Below are 23,183 nucleotides of genomic sequence, written 5' to 3' on the forward strand. Positions count from 1 at the left end.
CAGCAGGACTAAGCCGCTTCTGGCGAACCAGAGCAGCGCACGGAAACGCCGTTTACCTTCCCGGCGGAGCGGTACCTATTTATCTACTTGCACTTTGACGTGCTTTCAAACTGCTAGGTTGGCAGGAGCAGGGACCGAGCAACGGGAGCTCACCCCGTCATTGCGGGGATTCGAACCGCCGACCTTCTGATTGGCAAGTCCTAGGCTCTGTGGTTTAACCCACAGCGTCACCCGCGTCCCTTCAAACGGATTCAGTTACTTCTCGTAAAAATAAGAAGAAAGCAACAGATAGGTTGAATTAATAAGGAAGATGATGACAGTGACAACCCCATAATCGGTCTCTCCCTCCTGCGAAAACTTCCTCCCCTCCGAAAACGCCCGGCTTTCCCCGCTCACCTGTAGCTCGAAGCAGCCCAGCATGGCGAGGAAGACGAAGGAGAGGCAGAAGAGGCAGACCGGGAGGCTGACCAGGCACTGGAAGAGGAACCGCTTCCAGGGCGGGTAGTAGAACTCCTCCGAGTTGGTGACGGGGCTCACGCGCTTCACCCCCTGCGGGCGGGGAGAGGGGTCAGCGAGGTGGCGGCCGCAGAGAGCTGCCTGCCCGGAGGAGCGAGGGAAGATTGTGGGCCCTCTTGCAGCAGGGAGAGCTCAGGCCCCTGGGGGGCGGATGCGGCCCCCGGAGCCTTTCTATCTGCCCCTGGGGGGTCTCTTTAGGAACCTCGGGAGAAGAGGAGTGAGTGAATGTGACCCCCGAAACCTTTCTATCTGGCCCTGGAGGGTCTCTTTAGGAACCTCAGGAGCAGATGGGTGAATGTGGCCCCCAGAGCCTTTCTATCTGGCCCTGGAGGGCCCCCTTAGCAGACTCAGGAGCAGAAGGGTGATTGCGGCCCCTGGAGCCTTTCTATCTGGCCCCTGAGGGTCTCCTTAGGAACCTCAGGAGCAGAGGGGTGAATGTGGCCCCCGAAGCCTTTCTATCTGGCCCTTGAGGGTCTCCTTAGGAACCTCAGGAGCAGAGGGGTGAATGTGGCCCCCAAAGCCTTTCTATCTGGCACTTCAGGGACTCCTTAGGAACCTCAAGAGCAGAGGGGTGAATGTGGCCCCCGAAGCCTTTCTATCTGGCCCTGGAGGGTCTCCTTAGGAACCTCAGGAGCAGAGGGATGAATGTGGCCCCCGAAGCCTTTCTATCTGGCCCTTGAGGGTCTCTTTAGGAACCTCAGGAGCAGAGGGGTGAATGTGGCCCCCAAAACATTTCTATCTGGTCCTTGAGGGTCTCATTAGGAACCTCAAGAGCAGAGGGGTGAATGTGGCCCTCAAAACCTTTCTAACTGGCCCTTGAGGGTCTCCTTAGGAACCTCAGCAGCAGAGGGGTGATTACGGCCCCCGGAGCCTTTCCATCTGGCCCTCGGCAGACTCCTTAGGCCACACCCTCTCTCTTAAGGGAGGGAGGGGATGGTCTGGGCTTCTCCACAACGTTCTCTCCCCTGCCCCAGTTCCCAGGGCTGGATCCGGTGCCGCCACTGACCCGGAACTGCGGCCGCGGCTCCTCGATGGACTCCGCCGGCGTGTCCAGGGTGCCCCACTTGTAGGCGAACTCGGCCCCCCGCCGCTTCCACTCCTCCAGGAACAGGGTGGCCCAGATGACGTTGAAGATGGCAAAGATCACACAGCAGACGTCCCGGCTGGTCTGGTGGGGGAATAAAGGTAAAGGTAAAGGGACCCCTGACCATTAGGTCCAGTCGTGGCCGACTTTGGGGTTGCGGCGCTCATCTCGCTTTACTGGCCGAGGGAGCCGGCGTACAGCTTCCGGGTCATGTGGCCAGCATGACTAAGCCGCTTCTGGCGAACCAGAGCAGCGCATGGAAACGCCGTTTACCTTCCCGCTGGAGCGGTACCTATTTATCTACTTGCACTGGTGTGCTTTCGAACTGCTAGGTTGGCAGGAGCAGGGACCGAGCAACGGGAGCTCACCCCGTCGCGGGGATTCAAACCGCTGACCTTCTGATTGGCAAGCCCTAGGCTCTGTGGTTTAGACCACAGCGCCACCCGCGTTCCTAATGATTAGTAGTTTGCATCAAATATTTACACCTATTATTATTTCATGTTATAGCAAGATTCTAGAGACTAGATTATGAGTCTTTGTAAACCGTGTTTCGAAAGGAACTTTTGTTACTGCCAAACGCCAATGTGTTTGCATCATTAAATTTGCTATGAATACAAAAATCATTTTAAGTTAGAGCACAATAATTATTCCACTATTCATATACTTCTTCATTGTATTCCACTATTCATATATACTTCTTCTTCATTGTATTTCAGTCCAACAATTACTTTGATAAAATACATATTTTGCTATGTGCAAATGGCTTTGGATACTCATTTAGGTCCATAAATTACCATATAGCATAGGCAAACTCGGCCCTCCAGATGTTTTGGGACTACAACTCCCATCATCCCTAGCTAACAGGACCAGTGGTCAGGGATGATGGGAGCTGTAGTCTCAAAACATCTGGAGGGCAGAGTTTGCCTGCTATCTAGCATGCATTCAACACAAAAACACAGTGGCAATTTGTTGTTGACAAAGGACAGCTGGACATATAAAGGGCCCCATTACCTTCAGGAGCTGAGGGCCGCATCAAACCGAAATCCGGCCCTGCCTCCCTTGTTATTTTACTCTCTCTTCCCCTCCCCTGTTCTATAGGTAACCTGTCCTCACCTGATCGTTCTCCGTGAAGGTGTAGAGAAGGGAGCCGAAGACGGCCGGGTAAACCATGGCCGACGTATAGAAGCCCAGCCAGGCGAAATACATGGCGATTTTCACACCAAAGTAGTCACAGATATCATCTGGGGGTGGCAAGGGGAAGGAAATAAGAACATAGCTGGAGCAAAGTTAATTCAGCACCCTGTTCTTTTATTCAGGAGATGAATGAATTTTATTATTTCGGTCACAGACCAGTTTCCAGCCCACATACAATGTCAAGGAAGTCATAAAACACAATAGGGATACATTTGAATTTGCAATTAGGTATAACAGGGACAATACAGATATAGCAACAGTTTTAAAAATATATAAATTAAAACTTAGATTTAGAAGATGCAATCCTGCGTGAGGAATGGGAAAGCCTGCACCCTCCAGATATTATTATTATTATTATTATTATTATTATTATTATTATTATTCTGCCCATCCTGTTCTTTTATTTTGAAGATGCCTTCTTGCCTGAGGAAATGTAGCACCTCTCTTTTTGCTCAGGAACGGGGAAGGCTGTACCCTCCAGACAACAACAACAACATAATAACAATAATTTATTATTTATACCCTGACCATCTGGCTGGGTTTCCCCAGCCACTCTGGGCGGCTTCCAACAGAACACTAAAATGCAATAACCTATTAAACATTAAGAGCTTCCCTAAACAGGGCTGCCTTCAGATGTCTTCTAAAAGTTTGGTAGTTGTTTTTCTCTTTGACGTCTGGTGGGAGGGCGTTCCACGGGGAGGGAGCCACCACCGAGAAGGCCCTCTGCCTGGTTCCCTGTAACCTCGCTTCTCGCAGGGAGGGAACTGCCAGAAGGCCCTCGGAGCTGGACCTCAGTGTCCGGGCAGAACGATAGGGGTGGAGACGCTCCTTCAGGTATAACAATTGTTGTCGTTATTATTAATATACTGCCCACCCTGTTCTCTTATTTCAAAGATGCATTCCTGCATGAGGAAGGGTACACACCTCTTGTTTTGCTCAGGAATGGAGAAGGCTGTAGCCTCAAGATATTATTCTTATTAGTGCTTTTTTCTTTTAAAAACATTTAAGGGTACTGTAATGGTTGCTTGTGCGTAAATAGCCGCCGCTCTGGGCTAGGTTGGCTGGTTAAACCATTTCTCGCCGGACAGCCACCCACTCCGTGGCTGTTCAGTCGCTGGCAGAATCCGTCAGTGGGCGTTTCTTAAACCTTTTCCAACATAAACGTTGTTTGACGCCCAGTCTCCTCCTACTCTCCCTGCGCGGAAGTCTTCTGCGCAGGGAGGGCGTGGGTAGCGGAGGACCTGTGCTCTCCCCGCTGGTGTCCAGTGAAGAGTCCCGGAGCCCCCTCTCTGCTTCCCCCATTGGCCCCCCTCTATCCCTGGTGTAGAGCTGATTTTCTTCCTCAACAGGAGACCTGCCTCTCTCCCTGCTTGGCCCCTCTCCAGCATCGCTGTGGAGCCTCGCCTCCTCCTCCTCTAGTTCCGATGGCAGTTCCCTGACAGGTACTCTCATTTTGACTCAAGAAAATAACCATTTTCTAGTTCAAATGGGGGGAAATAAATGCAGCAAATGGACAAAAGTACAAAGATGCACAAAACTGTTTAGGGGTAAGCTTACCCCTCCGTACCCCGCAGGAAAAAAGCACTGGGTATTACTACCAATATTATTATTATTATTATTATAATAATCTTCATCAAAAGATCGATGGGTGGTTCACAAGATAAAAGCACAAGATAAAAACACAAATAAGTAGTTAAAAACAACAAAACAATCCCCCCACCCCCTAAAAACAAAACACATTTGGAAGGCTGTAGAATATCAATTAGCCAAAGCCCTGGTTGAAGAAGAACCTTTTTGCCTGGCGCCTAAAGGTGTAAAAGGTAAAAGGTAAAGGACCCCAGACGGTTAAGTCCAGTCAAAGGCGACTATGGGGTTTGTGGCGCTCATCTTGCTTTCAGGCCAAGGGAGCCGACATTTGTCCACAGACAGCTTTCTGGGTTGTGTGGCCAGCAGGACTAAACTGCTTCTGGCACAACGGGACACCGTATCAGAAACCAGAGCGCATGGAAACACCGTTTAGCTTCCCACCGCAGTGGTACCTCTTTATCTACTTGCACTTGTGTGCTTTCGAACTGCTAGGTTGGCAGGAGCTGGGACAGAGGAACGGGAGCTCGGTCTGTCGCAGGGATTCGAACCGCCAACCTTCTGATCGGCAAGCCCAGAGGCTCAGTGGTTTAGACCACAGAGCCACCCGCATCCTGAGAGAAGGGGGAGAACATCTCTCCTTAGATCAGGGACAGGGAGGGGAACCTGCGGCCCCCCCAAGTGATCTCGGAACAGGAGGGAGACAGGGAAGGATGGAATTGCATACCCAAAGGTTGCGGTTCGCAAATGGCTTGGACCCACGATTTCATCAGCCGGTTGAGGATCCGTTGCTCGTGGATGGGGAAGACCTGCTGGAGAATGCCGCGGGCAGCCAATTCGGGAACTGCGGAGAAAAGAAAGGGGGCGCAGGAGTTAAGCGGAGCAGGGGTGCCACACAAGCCCCCTTCGACCATGGATGCGTCAACAGCAGCTACCAAAGCTCTAGGTAAAGGGACCCCTGACCATTAGGTCCAGTCGTGGCCGACTCTGGGGTTGCGGTGCTCATCTCGCTTTATTGGCCGAGGGAGCCGGCATACAGCTTCCAGGTCATGTGGCCAGCAGGACTAAGCCGCTTCTGGCGAACCAGAGCAGCGCATGGAAACACCGTTTACCTTCCCGCCGGAGTGGTACCTATTTATCTACTTGCACTTTGACGTGCTTTCGAACTGCTAGGTGGGCAGGAGCAGGGACCGAGCAATGGGAGCTCACCCCGTTGCGGAGATTCGAACCGCCAACCTTCTGATCGAGAAGTCCTAGGCTCTGTGGTTTAACCCACAGCGCCACTAGTCCTTTGCAATTCAAAAGTTTAAAAACAGACCTACTTTGCCCTGTTGGACCCCAAGAGTGGAATGAGCTTTGGGGGTGGGCGGGCAGGCCAAGTCCCCTCCTCAGAAGTGGTACCTCCCCCAGCAAGTTTCTGCCAAACGGATGAACTAGAAGGATGTGGCAGAAGGATGACAATGGCCATATAATGGTTCCTTCTTCCGGTTGGGCTCGTCGCCGGTTTGTGTTTACTGACTTTAAACTGAGCTTTATTTCTTGGTTGATTATTTTATGTAACGTAAAGGTAAAGGGATCCCTGACCATTAGGTTCAGTCGTGGCCGACTCTGGGGTTGCGATGCTCATCTCACTTTATTGGCCGAGGGAGCCGGCGTACAGCTTTCGGGTCATGTGGCCAGCATGACTAAGCCGCTTCTGGCAAACCAGAGCAGCGCACGGAAACGCCGTTTACCTTCCCGCCAGAGTGGTACCTATTTATCTACTTGCACTTTGACGTGCTTTCAAACTGCTAGGTTGGCAGGAGCAGGGACCGAGCAACGGGAGCTCACCCCGTCATTGCGGGGATTCGAACCGCCGACCTTCTGATCGGCAAGCCCTAGGCTCTGTGCTTTAACCCACAGTGCCACCTGCGTCCCTTTTATGTAATGTAGAGACGGATAGATATATAACTCTCCTCATTGTGGTGCCCAGAGTAATGTAAAATCTGAGAGCTAAAGTTAGACGAAACACATGGTGCCAATATCACAATATATGTTTCATTTGGAAATTTACGTTCGATTGAAACTTTTTTTTGATACAGTGGAACATTGCTTCTTGAACTTAATCCGTTCTGGAAGCCTGTTTGACTCCTGAAACCATTCGGAAACCAAGGAGTGGCTTTTGATTGGCTGCAGGAGCGTCGGACGTTCGGCTTCTGAAAAACGTTCGCAAACTGGAATACTTACTTCCGGGTTTGAGGCATTTGGGAGCTGATTTGTTTGACAACTAAGCCGTTCAAGAACCAAGGTACCACTGTATTCCCTGTTATGGAGATGGTCAGGATTTGGAGGTGGCGGCGAAGGAAAGGATAAAAGCATCTAAATTTGGGGATATCAAACCTGTCCCCTCCCCGCCGAAGTTAACAAATTTGTAATGGATGGATTTGGCCCAGGAATTCTGCCTGCTGAATCCAACTCAATTCCTCCCTTACTTTTTAAAAGGTGCGCACATGCCATAATATCCCAGAGTTTTGTGGCTTTTTAAAACGTCGCTGAATTTCAAAAGCAAAATGGGGAACTCTCCAAAATTCAAAAGACCCAGCGAAGGATTCTGTCTGGTTATTCAGGCAGCGCACAAATCTCAGTTCACTTCTTCAGGCAGACAGACAGACAGACACCAATCTATTTCAAATTTCAAAAGCAAAATTGGAAACGATCCAAAATTCAGAAGAGTCAGCAAAGGATTCTCTTTGGTTGTTCTGACAGTACACAAATCTCAGTCCAGCTCTTCAGGCAGGCAGACGCCGCTCCACATGCCCCGCCTTCTGGCCCCATCCCCACTCACCGATTGGCTGGCCTTCCAGGAAGTGGATGTTGTGCAGAACTTCGCCCTGTTTGGCTCGCAGGTTCTCCAGCCAATACCTGATGATGCTCTGACGTTCCTGAAAGAGGGGGGAGGGGAAAGCAGTGAATGGACCACCCGGCGTCACCAGCCCTTAGCTGTCAACTAAAAGATTTGAAAATAAGGGACCAGCAGCCTTGAAAATAAGGGGTCAGCAGCCAAAATAAGGGATTTTCAGAGCACAGCTATGTTCAACTTCTGAGCCCCTCCGAGCCAAAGGCAGAAAGCCCAGCCAGCAGCCAAACGAAGCCTCAAGCGGTGGTTCCCACAGCGCAGCAACCCGGCAAAGGGGATGCAGCAAGGAAAACCACCGTCACCTCTCCGCTGGGAAGCGCTGAGCAAAGGCGAGTCCCCAGGCAACGCGGCCGATTTGATCGGCACAAGGCATGCAAGCTCCACCCCCCAGTCGTTCTCAGACTCCTTATTGGGTGAGCAACGCAGCCAAGCAACCCAGTTGGAGCCTCCCTCCTCCCTGGCCGGCAGGGAGGGAGGGAGAGGAGCTGCTTCCTTTGAAACCCGGGAAATTTAAGGGACATCATCAATAAGGGACAGCAGCGGGACACGGCGCTGGGATAAGGGACTTTCCCACCAAATAAGGGACGGTTGACAGCTATGGGCTAACAGGACCAGTGGTCAGGGATGATAGGAACTGTAGTCCCAAACATCCCCCTGCATGTCCACTCTAGGAAAACAAGGATTGTTGCATTTGACTGCCATCTATGTATCACATCCCACACAACTTAGTCCTGCGGGCAACACCCACCTGAGAAGTGAAAAAATAAAGTTCGTTTTCGATGTTCTCGTAGATGTAATCCTCCTCGCAGGAGAAGCTCCGCATCCCGCCTCCGAACTCTGCTTTCACCGGCTTCCGCAAGCCGATCTCATCCGCCCCCCGGAGCAAACTGCCGAGAAGAAAATAAGGGACCAGCAGAAAGGAGACTAAGAGGGGCAGGAAGTCTGCACATGCTCTGAAGCCCAAGCAGCTAAAGTGGCGACTAGACAAACCTATCAGCTATTGCAGCTTTTGGTCTGCAAAGCAATAGTTCCCTCCTTTTTTGATTTCCCAGCTGCGCCAAATGCACCCTTAACTTCACGATAGCAACGATTATTTCCTGTCGAAGTTTATTTCCCGTTCAAAGGGTTTTTGCTGTGCATTATCCCCATCAGAAGTTAACAATAGAAGATGTTGCAGCCCGTTGACGACTTAATATTCTCTAACCTAATTTCAGGGTTTCGTCCCTGCTAGCTACAGCAACAATCTTGAGTCAAAGTTAATTTGTTGTTGTTTGCGACCATTCTTGGGCCTTTCAGCCAAAAAAAGGAGATAAAAGATATTCTATTCACACTTTTGAGGAATAGGCAAAGATACACTATTAAACTACAGCGATGACCAATTTATACATAATATACCTTGAGACACAGACCTGCACAAATACCGTATTTTTCGCTCTATAGGACGCACTTTTTCCCCTCAAAAAACTAAGGGGAGATGTGTGTGCGTCCTATGGAGCGAATGCAGGCTCCTTGGCTTCAGCGACAGCAACGCGAAGCCTCTGAAGCGCAGAGGGAGCGCTCCCTCCGTGCTCCGGAGGCTACGCGTTGCTTTCGCTGAAGCCTGGAGAGCGAGAGGGGTCGGTGCGCACTGACCCCTCTCGCTCTCCAGGCTTCAGGGATAGCTGCCTGAAGCCTTTGGAGCGCAACGGGACCTCGCGCTGCACTCCAAAGGCTTCGGGGTTAGCTGCGCAAAGCCTCCGCAGGACAGCGGGGTGAAGGCACCCCGCTGCCCTGCGGAGGCTACAAAGGCTGTCCCCGAAGCCTCAAGCCTTTGGAGTGCAGCGGGATCTCGAGCTGCGCTCCAAAGGCATTGGGTCAGCAAAAGGAACCCGAAGCCTTTGGAGCGCAGCGCGAGGTCCCGCTGCGCTCCAAAGGCTTCAGGGATCTTTGAGGCTGGCAGTGGGGGAAAGCAGTGCTCCCTCCCATTGCCAGCCCTACAAGCTTGGGGGGCAGCGGCAAGGCTGCGCGCAGCCTTTGCGCTGTTCCCTGACTTGCTCTTGAACGCACCTTGTTTTAGAGGGGGAGAACAAGAAAAACAAAATTTCCCCTGTTCTCCCCCTCCTATGGTCCGGTGCGTCCTATGGTCTGGTGCGTTCTATAGAGTGAAAAATACGGTAAGTTTCTATATTGCACTGCATATCAGACTTGAGCGAAATGAGCTTGCTTCGACTTTTGATCTTGATTTAAAGCAACAGACGATGGATTTGCTCAGGACAGAATAAAAAATACTATTATTATTTTTTTTAGAGGAGGGAAGGCTGTCTACACTTTTCCCGTCCATTCAAAAAGCTCCATGCATCTCTGATAGCATGTTTAGGTAGGCGTGGGAAAAGTTCTAGCCCATATCCAGTGGAGACAATGGACTGGAAGGCCGCATCCTGAACTCTCTCCTCCCCAAGCAGTGGTACCTCAGAAGTCGAACAGAATCCGTTCTGGAAGTCCGTTTGACTTCCAAAACGTTCGGAAAGCAAGGCATGGCTTCCGATTGGCTGCAGGAAGCTCCAATCGGAAGCCCCGTCGGACGTTCGGGTTCCAAAGAACGTTCACAAACCGGAACACTCGCTTCCGGGTTTGCGGCGTTCGGGAGCCGAAACGTTTGACTCGCAAGGCGTTCGGGATCCGAGGTACGACTGGAATTCCTTAGAATTCTGACATGGTTTTAAAAGGCAGGGAAAGGAGGGTTGTCCGGCGAGGAAGAAAGACCCTCCTCGCTTCCCGCTGGCCCACCGTACGCCCACACGCCCCAAATCTGCCGCCCTCCGGAGACGAGACCTGCCTTTCGTAAGTCGCTGTGACGAAGAAGGCGTAGACCCGGGTGTGTTTGTGGTGCCGTATCTGAATGATGAGCTCTGGGATACCCAGCCGGATGTGGTTTAGCAGCCACAGAAGTGTGTGGTCGTCGGTCGTGTCTAGAGAGGCATTTGGAAAAGGAAGAGTGAGAAGAAGAAGAAGAGAGAGAAGAGTTTTATTTTATCACTACCCTAAGGAGTCTCAGGTGGCGCTGTGGGTTAAACCACAGAGCCTAGGACTTGCCAGTCAGAACGTCGGCGGTTTGAATCCCCGCGACGGGGTGAGCTCCCGTTGCTCTGTCCCAGCTCCTGCCAACCTAGCAGTTCAAAAGCATGCCAGTGCAAGTAGATAAATAGGTACCGCTCCGGCGGGAAGGTACACAGTGTTGCCATGCGCTGCTCTGGTTCGCCAGAAGCGGCTTAGTCATGCTGGCCACATGACCTGGAAGCTGTACGCCGGCTCCCTCAGCCAGTAAAGCGAGATGAGCGCCGCAACCCCAGAGTTGGTCACGACTGGACCTAATGGTCGGGGTCCCTTTACCTTTACCTTTAAGGAGTCTCAAAGCGGCTAACATTCTCCTTTCCCTTCCTCCCCCACAACAAACACTCTGTGAGGTGAGTGAGGCTGAGAGACTTCAGAGAAGTGTGACTAGCCTATCGTCACCCAGCAGCTGCATGTGGAGGAGCGAGGAATCGAACCTGGTTCACCAGATTACGAGTCCACTGCTCTTAACCACTACACCACACTGGCTCTCTGAGTGGTCAGATACGGATTTCAGGCACTCCAGGGCTGCGGTGGTTAGTTAATTTTAAACACTCGGATCAACCAGTTAGGGATCTTTCGACTGATTTTTATTTGAACGTGTCCGTTGGAACTCTCTGCCACTTGATATCAGGTGAGTGCCATCACTGTACCTTTTTTGGCACCTGCCGAATAAATTCATTTTTAGACAAGCCTCCCCTGGTGCTTAGAAATTTGTTTTAGTGTATTCTGCTGCGTTTTTAACTTCCTGCATGCTTTTACGTTATGCTTGCAATTTTGTTAAGTCGTTATTTTATTGCTTTTATCTCTCCCCCCTTTTTTTTGTAAACCGCTTTGAGGCTTTTCTACAAACAAACGGTACAGTGAGGCCACAACGTAACCCCCATCATTCAGCCCAGAAACTGAGGTCCAGCTCCGAGGGCCTTCTGGCGGTTCCCTCCCTGCGAGAAGCGAAGTCGCAGGGAACCAGGCAGAGGGCCTTCTCGGTGGTGGCACCTGCCATGTGGAACGCCCTCCCGTCAGATGTCAGGGAAGAATGGCAAACCAAGTTGATGGACTACGCCGAAATGGCAAAATTAGCTGGGGAGCTCAGAAATCAAGAAGACAAGAACTTTAAAAAAAGAATGGGGAAAGTTTATAATTTATCTATGAGACCACTGTAAGCAGCTTATAACATTAGCAGGATGTTAACCACACTTGTAAAGAAATGGAAAGTATGGATAATTTAGATGGATAAAAATCTGGATAAGAATTGATATGCAGTTGTGAATATTATCATTGGGACCTATGTAAAGGGATGGGAGGAGATTCAGAGCAATCTTGATATTTGGATTTTGAATTGTTTTTTGTTGTATGTTTATATTTTTCAAAATCAAATAAAATATATATGCAAAAAAAGAACTACACCACCGACATCTGAAAGCAGGCCTGTATCTGGAGGTTTTTATTTTTCCCCCCTTCATATAAATTTTTATTGTTTTCTTCATATAATCCTTTTTCCAACAATCCTTATTATCACAATATAGTCCCTTCGACTCTGCCGAGTCTTGACTTCCCTCCCTCCCCGCAGCTGGTACATACATGACATATTTATTGCTCATATTATTGTCACAACTCTACTATTTTACATTGAAGTTATTATTCCAGTCCTGCTAGTGTCTTTAAACTTTTTTTTGTATCTGGAGGTTTTTAATGTGTGATGTTTTATTATATTTCTGTTTATGCGGGAAGCCACCCAGAGTGGCTGGGGCAACCCAGACAGATGGGCAGGGTACAAATATAATGATAATAATTAATAATAATAATAATAATGATACGGAAGGGGGGGCATGTCTTCTTCACCTTCTTCTTCGCTACAATATATCCATTTATTTCCAATTGTCAATGTCAAAAGGGACTAAAATCTATAAAATTCATATAAAATCAACGTGCCAATTTGCTCAATTTCTCTAGGACTCCATCACACCTCCCCTGTCCTCCATAATCCCTCAAGCAAGGTGTCAAGACCCTAATCCTGTCAAATCACTCTGCCAAGCCTTTCCTCCAGGAAATGCCAGTACATGGACCATTGTCTTCTTATCAGGATGTGCTTATCTGCGCATATCTCCAGCTCTGCATATTCCCCCCTTCCTCCTCCATATGTTAATCCTGTGTAACCCAACCTCTTCTTAATGTATTCATGATGTAATCTGTGTAACCCAACCTCTCTTTAATGTATTCATGATGTAACTGGGATGTATTTTGCACTGTATTCTGGGACATGGAGGGAAGTTTCAAAAGTTCATGTCACCCCTTTCTCGCTGTTCAATCTCGCCTTGAACCTGTTGCGCAATAAACTTGGATCTTCTGCATCTTGCTCCTGTCTCCAGCTGAGCTCATTTTCCTCCGCAGGGACCCGCGGACTTAGTCCGACGAGCTGGGTGGCAGAGCAGCCTCGCACCCAGATTTTTACCGTAACAAATAATGTGAAAAGTATTGGTCTTATATATGATCTAGGCAGCTGGAATCATAATTGCAACTCAGTGGGAAACAGACCCAAATTACGTTGGGCCCTTGGAGAATGCTCCCTTTAAAGCCCTAAATGGCCTCGGTCCAGTATACCTGAAGGAGCGTCTCCACCCCCATCGTTCTGCCCGGACACTGAGGTCCAGCTCCGAGGGCCTTCTGGCGGTTCCCTAACTGCGAGAAGCGAGGTTACAGGGAACCAGGCAGAGGGCCTTCTCGGTGGTGGCGCCCGCCCTGTGGAATGCCCTCCCATCAGATGTCAAAGAGAAAAATGACTACCAAACTTTTAGAAGACATCTGAAGGCAGCCCTGTTTAGGGAAGTTTTTAATGTTTGATTTTTTATTCTGTTTTTAATCTGCGGGGAACCACCCAAAGGACTGATAAATTGGAAGAATAGAGATATGATTCTACTGCAATGCGCTCTACGTGGGGCTACCTTTGAAGGTGACCCGGAAACTGCAATTAATCCAGAATGCGACAGCTAGACTGGGGACTGGGAGTGGCCACCGAGACCATGTAACACCGGTCTTGGAAGACCTACATTAGCTCCCAGGACATTTCTGAGCACAATTCAAAGTGTTGGTGCTGACCTTTAAAGCCCTAAACGGCCTCGGTCCAGTATATCTGAAGGAGCGTCTCCACCCCCATCGTTCTGCCCGGACACTGAGGTCCAGCTCCGAGGGCCTTCTGGCAGTTCCCTCCCTGCGAGAAGCGAGGTTACAGGGAACCAGGCAGAGGGCCTTCTCGGTGGTGGCGCCCTCCCTGTGGAACGCCCTCCCACCAGATGTCAAAGAGAACAACAACTACCAGACTTTTAGAAGACATCTGAAGGCAGCCCTGTTCAAGGAAGCTTTTAATGTTTGATATATTACAGTATTTTAATATTTTGTTGGAAGCCGCCCAGAGTGGCTGGGGAAGCCCAGCCAGATGGGTGGGGTATAAATAATAAATTATTATTATTATTATTCCTCTGAAACAGAGCTATAAGGGGGGAAATTGCATGCAGTTTGAGATTTCGATGAGGACTAGAACCTCCAGGCACTTTTAACATGACTTGGCATTGCTTTATCACATGTTTGATGTTTTATTATGTGTTTAACATTCTGCTGGAAGCCGCCCAGAGTAGCTGGGGAGGCCCGGCCAGATGGGGTATACCGCATTTTTCGCTCTATAACACGCACCAGACCACAAGGCGCACCTAGTTTTTGGAGGAGGAAAACAAGGAAAAAAATATTCTGAATCTCAGAAGCCAGAACAGCAAGAGGGATCGCTGCGCAGTGAAAGCAGCAATCCCTCTTGCTGTTCTGGCTTCTGGGATAGCTGCGCAGCCTGCATTCGCTCCATAGGACGCACACACATTTCCCCTTACTTTTTAGGAGGGAAAAAGTGAGTCTTATAGAGCAAAAAATACGGTAAGTAATAAATTATTATAGTTGTTGTTGTTATTTACAGCGGAACCGCCATTTTAAGAACCCAAGCCTGGAAAATCTGTAACCAGACTTGATCATCCGATAACGCGGACGTTTTTTTCTTGCATAACAAGCTCCCACGGTATGCATTATACGTGCCTGCTTCGTATTTTAGTTTTCCTCTTTTTGCACTTCCACGTGTCCTTACAATTACACCGTTTCCGTTTTATGTACGTTACGAAACGAATTAAAAATAAATAAATCGGGCGAGTGACGCAATGGCCAGGTTCCCTCGGGGGATCTTCCTGATCAAAATTGGGGGGGGGGGATCACATTGGAAGGCTTAAGAAGAGAAACTCATATCTCTCTCTCTCTCTCTCCTTTTCCTCCATACTACATTACGGTCTGGCCTCTCGCCCAGCCCTGGTGTCTGATTACAAGCGATCGAGCCTGAAACCAGCATGCAGCGATCTTCGTTTCCCTTCCCGGAATTGGGGGGGGGGGCAAGGGAACCACTAACCACCAGGGCCTTGGCAAAGTCAGCTTTTTTCAGCACGCAGAACTGATCTGGAAATTTCTGCACCTGCCCGTTTTCCTTTGCGGCTATGCAGGTAGACAGTGCCTGGATGTGGAGGCTCCATCCCTAGCTGTCCATCCCTACTATTCTTTGGGTTCGCTGTGGGGGGGGGGAAGGACCGTAGGGTAAAGACCCCTGGATGGCTAAGTCCAGTCAAAGGCGACTATGGGGTTGCGGCGCTCATCTCGCTTTCGGGCCGAGGGAGCTGGCGTTTGTCCGCAGACAGCTTTCTGGGTCATGTGGCCAGCAGGACTAAACCGCTTCTGGCGCAACGGGACACCGTGACAGAAAACAGAGCGCAGGGAAATGCTGTTTACCTTCCCGCCGGAGTGGTACCTCTTTATCTACTTGCGCTGGTGTGCTTTCGAACTGCTAGGGACCACATAACACCGGTCCGGAGAGATCTGCATTGGCTCCCAGTACATTTCCGAGCACAATTCAAAGTGTTGGTGTTGACCTTTAAAGCCCTAAACGGCCTCAGTTCTGTATCCCTGAAGGAGCGTCTCCACCCCCATCATTCTACCCGGACATTGAGGTCCAGCGCCGAGGGCCTTCTGGCGGTTCCCTCATTGTGAGAAGTGAGGTTACAGGGAACCAGACAGAGGGCCTTCTCGGTGGTGGCGCCCTCCCAGTGGAACGCCCTCCCTTCAGATGTGAAGGAAATAAGCAGCTATCTTCTCTTTAAAAGATATCTGAAGGCAGACCTGTTTAGGGAAGTTTTTAATATTTAATGCTGTATTGTTTTTAACACTTGATTGGAAGTGGCTGGGGAAACTCAGCCAGATGGGCGGGGTATAAATAATAAATTATTATTAAATTATTACTAGGTTGGCAGGAGCTAGGACAGAGCAACGGGAGCACACTCCGTCGCGGGGATTCGAACCGCCGAACTTCCGATCGGCAAGCCCAAGAGGCTCTGTGGTTTAGACCACAGCGCCACCCGATCCTCTGCCTGCAACCCTGGACGGCCGCTGCTGCCAGCCCGTGTAGGCTAAACTGAGCTAGTTGGAGCAGAGTGCTGACTTGGCAGCAGGCAGCCTGCTATGTCCCTCTGTTTCAAACCAAAGAACTGAAACTGCCGAATTTGGCAAAACGCACCTGGCAGGGTCATCAGGACATCGCAGTTTTCCGTAGGCACCGTTTTCATCCATGATTTGTGAGACATGATGTAACGGCCAGCCTGCAGGAGCCTCTTTCCGAAGAGCTTATCTGTGGGGTGAAGAAAAGCAAGGATGAGCCAGTTAAAACATCCCGCCTTTCAAGAGCGGTGTGCAGTACGACGGCAGGTGGGAACAAGACCAGCATTGCATCTTCATCTCTTCTTATATATATATATATTTATTAATTTTAGCATACAGAATTATAAAACGTACCACACAATTTATCACAGGTACAATCTTACTGGGCTTCCATCAGCACCTCTGACAATCCTCCGTCTTAATCACTTCTTATGCATTTCTTAACTTAATATTGCCTTTACATCTTTCAACGTATCATCTCTCCTTTTCCGTTTTTACAATATTTCCCATAATACTCCTCACAGAACTTCTTGCAATCCTACAAACGTCGTCTGATCAGCACAAATACTTTTCAAATAGTCCGTAAATTTACTCCAGTCTTCGGTAAACCTCTGGTCCCGCCGGTTTCGGATCCTTCCTGTTAGTTTGCAAGTTCTGCATAGTCCATTAACTTCACCCTCCATTCTTCAATCGTCGGTAACTCTTCTTGCTTCCATTTTTGGGCCAATAGTATTCTTGCTGCTGTTACTGCATATGAGAAAAGCTTACATTCCTTTCTATTTATATCACTCCCCACAATGCCCAATAAAAATGCTTCTGGTTTCTTTATAAATGTATATTTCAACATTTTTTTTCAACTCATTATAAATCATCTCCCAGAAGCATTTCACCTTTTTACATTCCCACCACATGTGATAAAATGTTCCCTCTTTTCCCTTACATTTCCAACATTTGTACATTTTTGCTAACTTAACCGGTGTTATATACCATCTATACATTGCATCTTCATCTCCGTTGGGTTGCCAACTTATCAGAAAGCAAAGCTAGGCATGCTCCTCCTGCGCCTTTAAAAGCTAGTCTGGCTCACAGTGATGTCACTGACAAAGTTGTCCCAAACCCATACAAATATATATATGAATTTCATTTATAAAAACGTAAGAGTGAGACAGGAAAAGAAAGAAAAATATACAGGTGTGCTTATTCTTATTATCCTAATACACATAATGAATTGCCAATAAACTAATATGTCTGCTTAAACTCCTTCCAGTTATCGTTGCATTTTTCCAAAGAAAGTCTGCATCTATAAGCAGTCCGTTCATGTTGCCAATATCTCCACATTGTTGAGCCATAGATTAAGGGGAATCATATCTCTATTCTTCCAATTTATCAGTCCTTTGGGTGGTTCCCAACAGATTAAAAACAGAATAAAAAATTAAACATTAAAAACTTCCCTAAACAGGGCTGCCTTCAGATGTCTTCTAAAAGTCTGGTAGTTGTTGTTCTCTTTGACATCTGGTGGGAGGGCGTTCCACAGGGAGGGTGCCACTACCGAGAAGGCCCTCTGCCTGGTTCCCTGTAACTTGGCTTCTCGCAGTGAGGGAACCGCCAGAAGGCCCTCGGAGCTGGACCTCAGTGTCCGGGTAGAACGATGGGGGTGGAGACGCTCCTTCAGATATACTGGACCGAGGCCGTTTAGGCAACGCCTGCCCAGAAACTTCTGAAGTCTTGAAAACAAGATAGTGCTTAACCACCCTGGTGCTGTTCTGAGCACAAATAATCACGGCCGTGCCAGAAAGCACCTCTGGAGTCCCCTTACCAATAGTTCTCTTCTCTCCAGGGTTGCCAAACCTCCCCTCAAGGGCAGTGTTCCTACGCTTTCAATGGCCACCCTGGCAGCCAAAATCCAACAGGTATGGCTTTCCATCCTGCAGTCTACCTCGCGTCCAGCTCGTTTGCAACCCTGACCCTCCACACAGGTGCACAGCACAGGGACAAAGGCGGCGACGTTCAGAAACAGGTAACCCCGAAAAGCCATCGGAATGAAAACCGGAGACACAATGATAGGAACAGAAACATGCTCTGCAGCCGGAAAGAAAGGTTTGCAGGGCGAGCCGACAGCTGCTAATGTTTTACGACAGGCCTAAAACTCGGCGCCTGCAAGCTCCCCGGTTTGTCTCATCTCTGAAGGATGTTGCTGTGCGAACAACTTGCCCCCTCGGCAACTCGATCAAAGAAGTCCCTTACCTGGTTGCTGAAAGATGCCAGCAGCAGTTCGTTCCCCACGCCAGCGCCTTCCGCTGGGAGAACAGTGGAAAGGGGGAGAGAAAGGAGGGGAAGGAGCAGGGATGCTAAACGCTACCCGTCTCTATGGCAACCGCCTCCGGTGATGGAGTTCCCACCAGAACGGATGCACGGGGCCAGGCGGTCTCCTTTGTTCTGTTTCCCACCCGTTCCGCTTCTCCAGAGCAACGGAAAGTCCAAAATTAAGGGGCAAGAACAAGGCTTGGTCTGGGGCTTGAAAGCAAAGCCGCCAGGCCATGCAAAGACTTGGCTATTTTGTACGTCCGTCTGTGTAGAAATACACACAGGTGCAAAGGGCATTCAGTTTTGCCACATGTTCGTATGATTCATAAGAGGCCGGCTGCTGGATCCGGCCCAAAGGAGGCCTATCTAGAGGGACGAGGGTGGCGCTGTGGGTTAAACCACAGAGCCTAGGACTTGCCGATCAGAAGGTCAGCAGTTTGAATCCCCACGAGGGGTGAGCTCCCGTTGCTCAGTCCCTGCTCCTGCCCACCTAGCAGTTCGAAAGCACATCAAAGTGCAAGTAGATAAATAGGTACCGCTCCGGCGGGAAGGTAAACGGAATTCCGTGCGCTGCTCTGGTTCGCCAGAAGCGGCTTAGTCCTGCTGGCCACATGACCCGGAAGCTGTCTGTGAACAAACACCGGCCCCCTCGGCCAATAAAGCAAGATGAGCGCCGCAACCCCAGAGTCGGCCACGACTGGACCTAACGGTCAGGGGTACCTTTACCGTTACCTTTTAAACAGTTTTCTTTAAATATAAAGCTATATAGAAATTATTATTATTATTATTATTTCTTCATTGGGAAAAACCAACCAACCTAGGTTGCGGTTGCCACAATGGTATGTTTAGCCGCCATTTGGTGACTAGCTTATATATCTGAGTTTCTAACACTGCTTTCTCCCACTCTTTGCCATTCTAAGGTAGACTGGCTCTGTCCTCAGAGGCTCCATTTAGGAATCTTAAGAAGCTAAGAGGAGCCCTGAAGCAGCTGCATCAGGCCAGAGGAGGCCCTTTGGAGTCCAGAATCCTGTTTGCACTGTAGTTAACCGGATGACTCCAAAGGGGAGCCCCCAGGCACCACCTGAGTGAAACAGGTGAGCCCCCATCGTCCAGCCCGGACACTGAGGTCCAGCACCGAGGGCCTTCTGGCGGTTCCCTCACTGCAAGAAGCCAAGTCACAGGGAACCAGGCAGAAGGCCTTCTCGGTGGTGGCACCCTCCCTGTGGAACACCCTCCCACCAGATGTCAAGGAAATAAACAACCATCTGACTTTTAGAAGACATCTGAAGGCAGCCCTCTTTAGGGAAGTTTTTAATGTTTGATGTTTTATTCTGTTTTTAATTTGTTGTGAGCCGCTGGGAAACCCAGCCGGATGGGTGGGGTATATATTATTATTATAATAAAACTATTTATTTCGCAAACAAACAAACATTCATCACTCACATAAACAGAAGTACAAATAATACAAATATAAATAATACAAATAATAACCCACGTGATAAAGGAAAAACAAAAAAGAAAGGGAGAAAAGAAAAAGAAAATATTAGTATACCCATGTGACTTCCCTCCTCCAATACTCATTATCCCTTAAAGTTCTTTTTTACATCGCATTGTACACATCTCTTCTTTAATATTCTTGGAATATTATTATTATTTCCTACGTCTGCTTTACAAACTTAGTCTATACACACCGAGATATTCTTCTTAGAACAGAGTTTACTACTACTGCTACTACATTACTCTCCCCGCTTGTGATTTCCAGAAATGGTTATTAGAGACATTTACTGCCTCCAACACGGTGTTAGAAACCTTCTTGGCATCACGGATACCTTGCGCCACACACAAAATATCCGGCCGGACTGGAACGGGCGGCAGGAAATGGGTGTGAGGCCTTGGTTCGCAGCCAAGGGGGTGCAAAGAGCACGGCTGCTCTCGGATCAGGCCTCGCAGAGCGATAACAAGCAAAGGTTCGCCGCCCTAAGTAGGGGAATAATGGGGTCAGCGAGCTCCCTGGAGCCTGAGCCACCTCCCTCTCGAAAGCTCTGCGCCGACCAAAATTAATTCTAGCTTTCCATCCGCTTCGTTAAGGGCTTAGCAAGATTTGGGGCATGCCTGTCCCCACCCTCGCTTGCAGACACAAATTTGCATAAATCTTACATATATGCTCATTTATATGCACAGATTCAGGTTCCCAAGCGTAGTGCGGAAGGCAGGCCTGACGGCTCCTCCTGCCCCATGGTGCCCACGGAAAAATCCTTCTGTTGATCCTACACCCCAAATCCGTTCCCTGTCAGTCCTTTGGACCCCAAAAGCCCCCGCTCAGTTCCACCTGGCACTTAGTCATCTGTAGGAAAAGAGTGGCTGGGGCAACCCAACCAAAAGGGGAATATATAATATATAATAATAATAAAATAATAATAATAATTTATTCTTTATACCCCACCCATCTGGCTGGGCCTCCCCAGCCACTCTGGGCGACTTCCATAGAAACCAAAAATACACTAAAATATCACACGTTAAAAACTTCCCTGAACAGGGCTGCCTTAAGATGTCTTCTGAATGTCAGGTAGTTGTTTATCGTTTTGACATCTAATGGGAGGGCGTTCCACAGGGCGGGCGCCACCACCGAGAAGGCCCTCTGCCTGGTTCCTTGTAGCTTTTGCTATTTATTATTATTATTATTATTATTATTATTATTATTATTACTACTACTACTACTACTACTGTGGGATGCGGGTGGCGCTGTGGGTTAAACCACAGAGCCTAGGACTTGCTGATCAGAAGGTCAGAGGTTCGAATCCCCGCAATGACGGGGTGAGCTCCCGTTGCTCGGTCCCTGCTCCTGCCCACCTAGCAGTTCGAAAGCACGTCAAAGTGCAAGTAGATAAATAGGTACCACTCCGGTGGGAAGGTAAACGGCGTTTCCGTGCGCTGCTCTGGTTCGCCAGAAGCGGCTTAGTCCTGCTGGCCACATGACCCGGAAGCTGCACGCCGGCTCCCTCGGCCAATAAAGTGAGATGACCGCAGCAACCCCAGAGTCGGCCACAACTGGACCTCATGGTCAGGGGTCCCTTTACCCCTTTACCTTTACCTTTAATACTACTATTACAGTGGTACCTTGGGTTACATACGCTTCAGGTTACATACGCTTCAGGTTACAGACTCTGCTAACACAGAAATAGTACCTCGGGTTAAGAACTTTGCTTCAGGAAGAGAACAGAAATTGTGCTCCGGCGGCACAGCAGCAGCGGGAGGCCCCATTAGCTAAAGTGGTGCTTCAGGTTAAGAACAGTTTCAGGTTAAGAACGGCCCTCCGGAATGAATTAAGTACTTAACCCGAGGTACCACTGTATTCTTATTCTTGTTGTTGTTGTCGTCGTCATTATCGCAGACGACTCTGGGGTTGCGGCACTCATCTCGCTTTACTGGCTGAGGGAGCCGGCGTTTGTACACAGACAGCTTCCGGGTCATGTGGCCAGCATGACTAAGCCGCTTCTGGAGAACCAGAGCAGCGCACAGAAACGCCGTTTACCTTCCTGCCGGAGCGGTACCTATTTATCTACTTGCACTGGTGTGCTTTCGAACTGCCAAGTGGGCAGGAGCAGGGACTGAGCAACGGAAACTCCCCCCATCGCGGGGATTCAAACCGCTGACCTTCCTATCGCAAGCCCTAGGCTCTGTGGTTTAGACCACAGCGCCACCCGCGTCTCATGTACTGTCTTATTCATTTTCTAGCACAGCACATTGATTATTGCTTTCATTTTTCGGATCAATGGTCTCGTTAGATAGTAAAACCCATGCTAAACTGCCATTTTAGGAGTTGTTTTTAAAAGCCTGGAACGGATTAATCTGTTTTGCATTACTTTCTATGGGAAAGTGAGCCCTGGTTTTGGAACGCTTTGGTTTTGGAACAGACTGCCTCCTTCCAGATGTTCCCGTACTCCAGTTCCCATCGTCTCTGAGCACTGGCCATGCTGGCTACTGGGACTGATGAGAGTTGAAGTCTTGCACGGTTCCCAGCTCCATCCTTTCTGGGATGGTTAAGAAGTGAGCTGTGAATCTGGTCCATTTTCACAGGCTTCAACAAATCCAGTTTTCTTCTGGGGTATGTGGATGGGCTCGTAACGCGTCCTACACACTAGGCTGAATCGTTTCAGGATTCGGCATTGCCTGCGAAGCTGGGGAGGTTCTGGAGAAGGACGTTGAAAGCTGCCCTCAGCCTCCAAAAAACCCCAGCACTCATCCAGCGTGGATGACAAAGAAGGCCTCTCTTCACCCATCAGAGTCATCTGGGTGCTGTTTGGGCGGGAATAAAGACTGCTTCTCTCGGAGCAAGGAAGGAAACAGTCCAGGCATTGTGGCTGCCCAGGGACAGCCTTGGCACAGGAATAGTGGGGGCAGAGGCTGGCATTGCTGGGAGAATATATGTACATGATAGATGCGCACTGGCAGGCAGCAGCCTAGGCTTAGAGGAGGGTGTTGATCGCAGCGCAGAGGAGACGGAAAAAAACAGGACATACCGTATTTTTCGCTCTATAAGACGTACCAGACCACAAGACGTGCCTAGTTTTTGGCGGAGGAAAACAAGGAAAAAAATATTCTGAATCTCAGAAGCCAGAACAGCAAGAAGGATCGCTGCGCAGTGAAAGCAGCAACCCCTCTTGCTGTTCTGGCTTCTGGGATAGCTGCGCAGCCTGCATTCGCTGCATAAGACGCACACACATTTCCCTTTACTTTTTAGGAGGGAAAAAGTGAGTCTTATAGAGCAAAAAATACGGTAGTTGGGTCTGGGGCAGCAAGAGCTTGGCTTTCCGATGAATGTTTGATGCGGGGCAGAACTTTGATATTGCAGACTCCCTTCAGCACTCGGAATCAGCACAGTTCCAGCGATGTTGGCCCTGAATCAGGAAGACTATGCCCTGTGTTTTCTTGTTGCCCGTACATCCGGAAACATCTGCAAAGTGTATCCTGTTCCCTGGCTTAGTTCCGATTAAATCAGCCCAC

The 23,183-nt window shown here is 49.2% G+C and overlaps 1 protein-coding gene across 2 annotated transcripts in view; it reads right to left on the reverse strand.

The window, feature by feature from the left end:
- ANO8 (anoctamin 8) overlaps positions 1-23,183 on the reverse strand; it is a 43,480-nt gene that overhangs the window by 14,779 nt on the left and 5,518 nt on the right. Inside the window, exons 2-9 of one of the 2 annotated variants that reach the window (XM_083594429.1) lie at positions 15,955-16,065; positions 10,090-10,222; positions 8,023-8,161; positions 7,203-7,299; positions 5,106-5,222; positions 2,714-2,841; positions 1,523-1,684; positions 397-549 (exon numbers count right to left, since the gene is read on the reverse strand). In XM_083594429.1, the coding sequence (XP_083450555.1) occupies positions 397-549; positions 1,523-1,684; positions 2,714-2,841; positions 5,106-5,222; positions 7,203-7,299; positions 8,023-8,161; positions 10,090-10,222; positions 15,955-16,065 (1,040 nt within the window). Of the gene's footprint in view, positions 1-396; positions 550-1,522; positions 1,685-2,713; positions 2,842-5,105; positions 5,223-7,202; positions 7,300-8,022; positions 8,184-10,089; positions 10,223-15,954; positions 16,066-23,183 lie in introns of those variants that run through there. The other variant, XM_083594428.1, reaches the window with a different exon arrangement.

This window comes from Podarcis filfolensis (assembly GCF_964270895.1).
Source record: "Podarcis filfolensis genome assembly, chromosome: 18".
Taxonomy (NCBI): Eukaryota; Metazoa; Chordata; class Lepidosauria; order Squamata; family Lacertidae; genus Podarcis; species Podarcis filfolensis.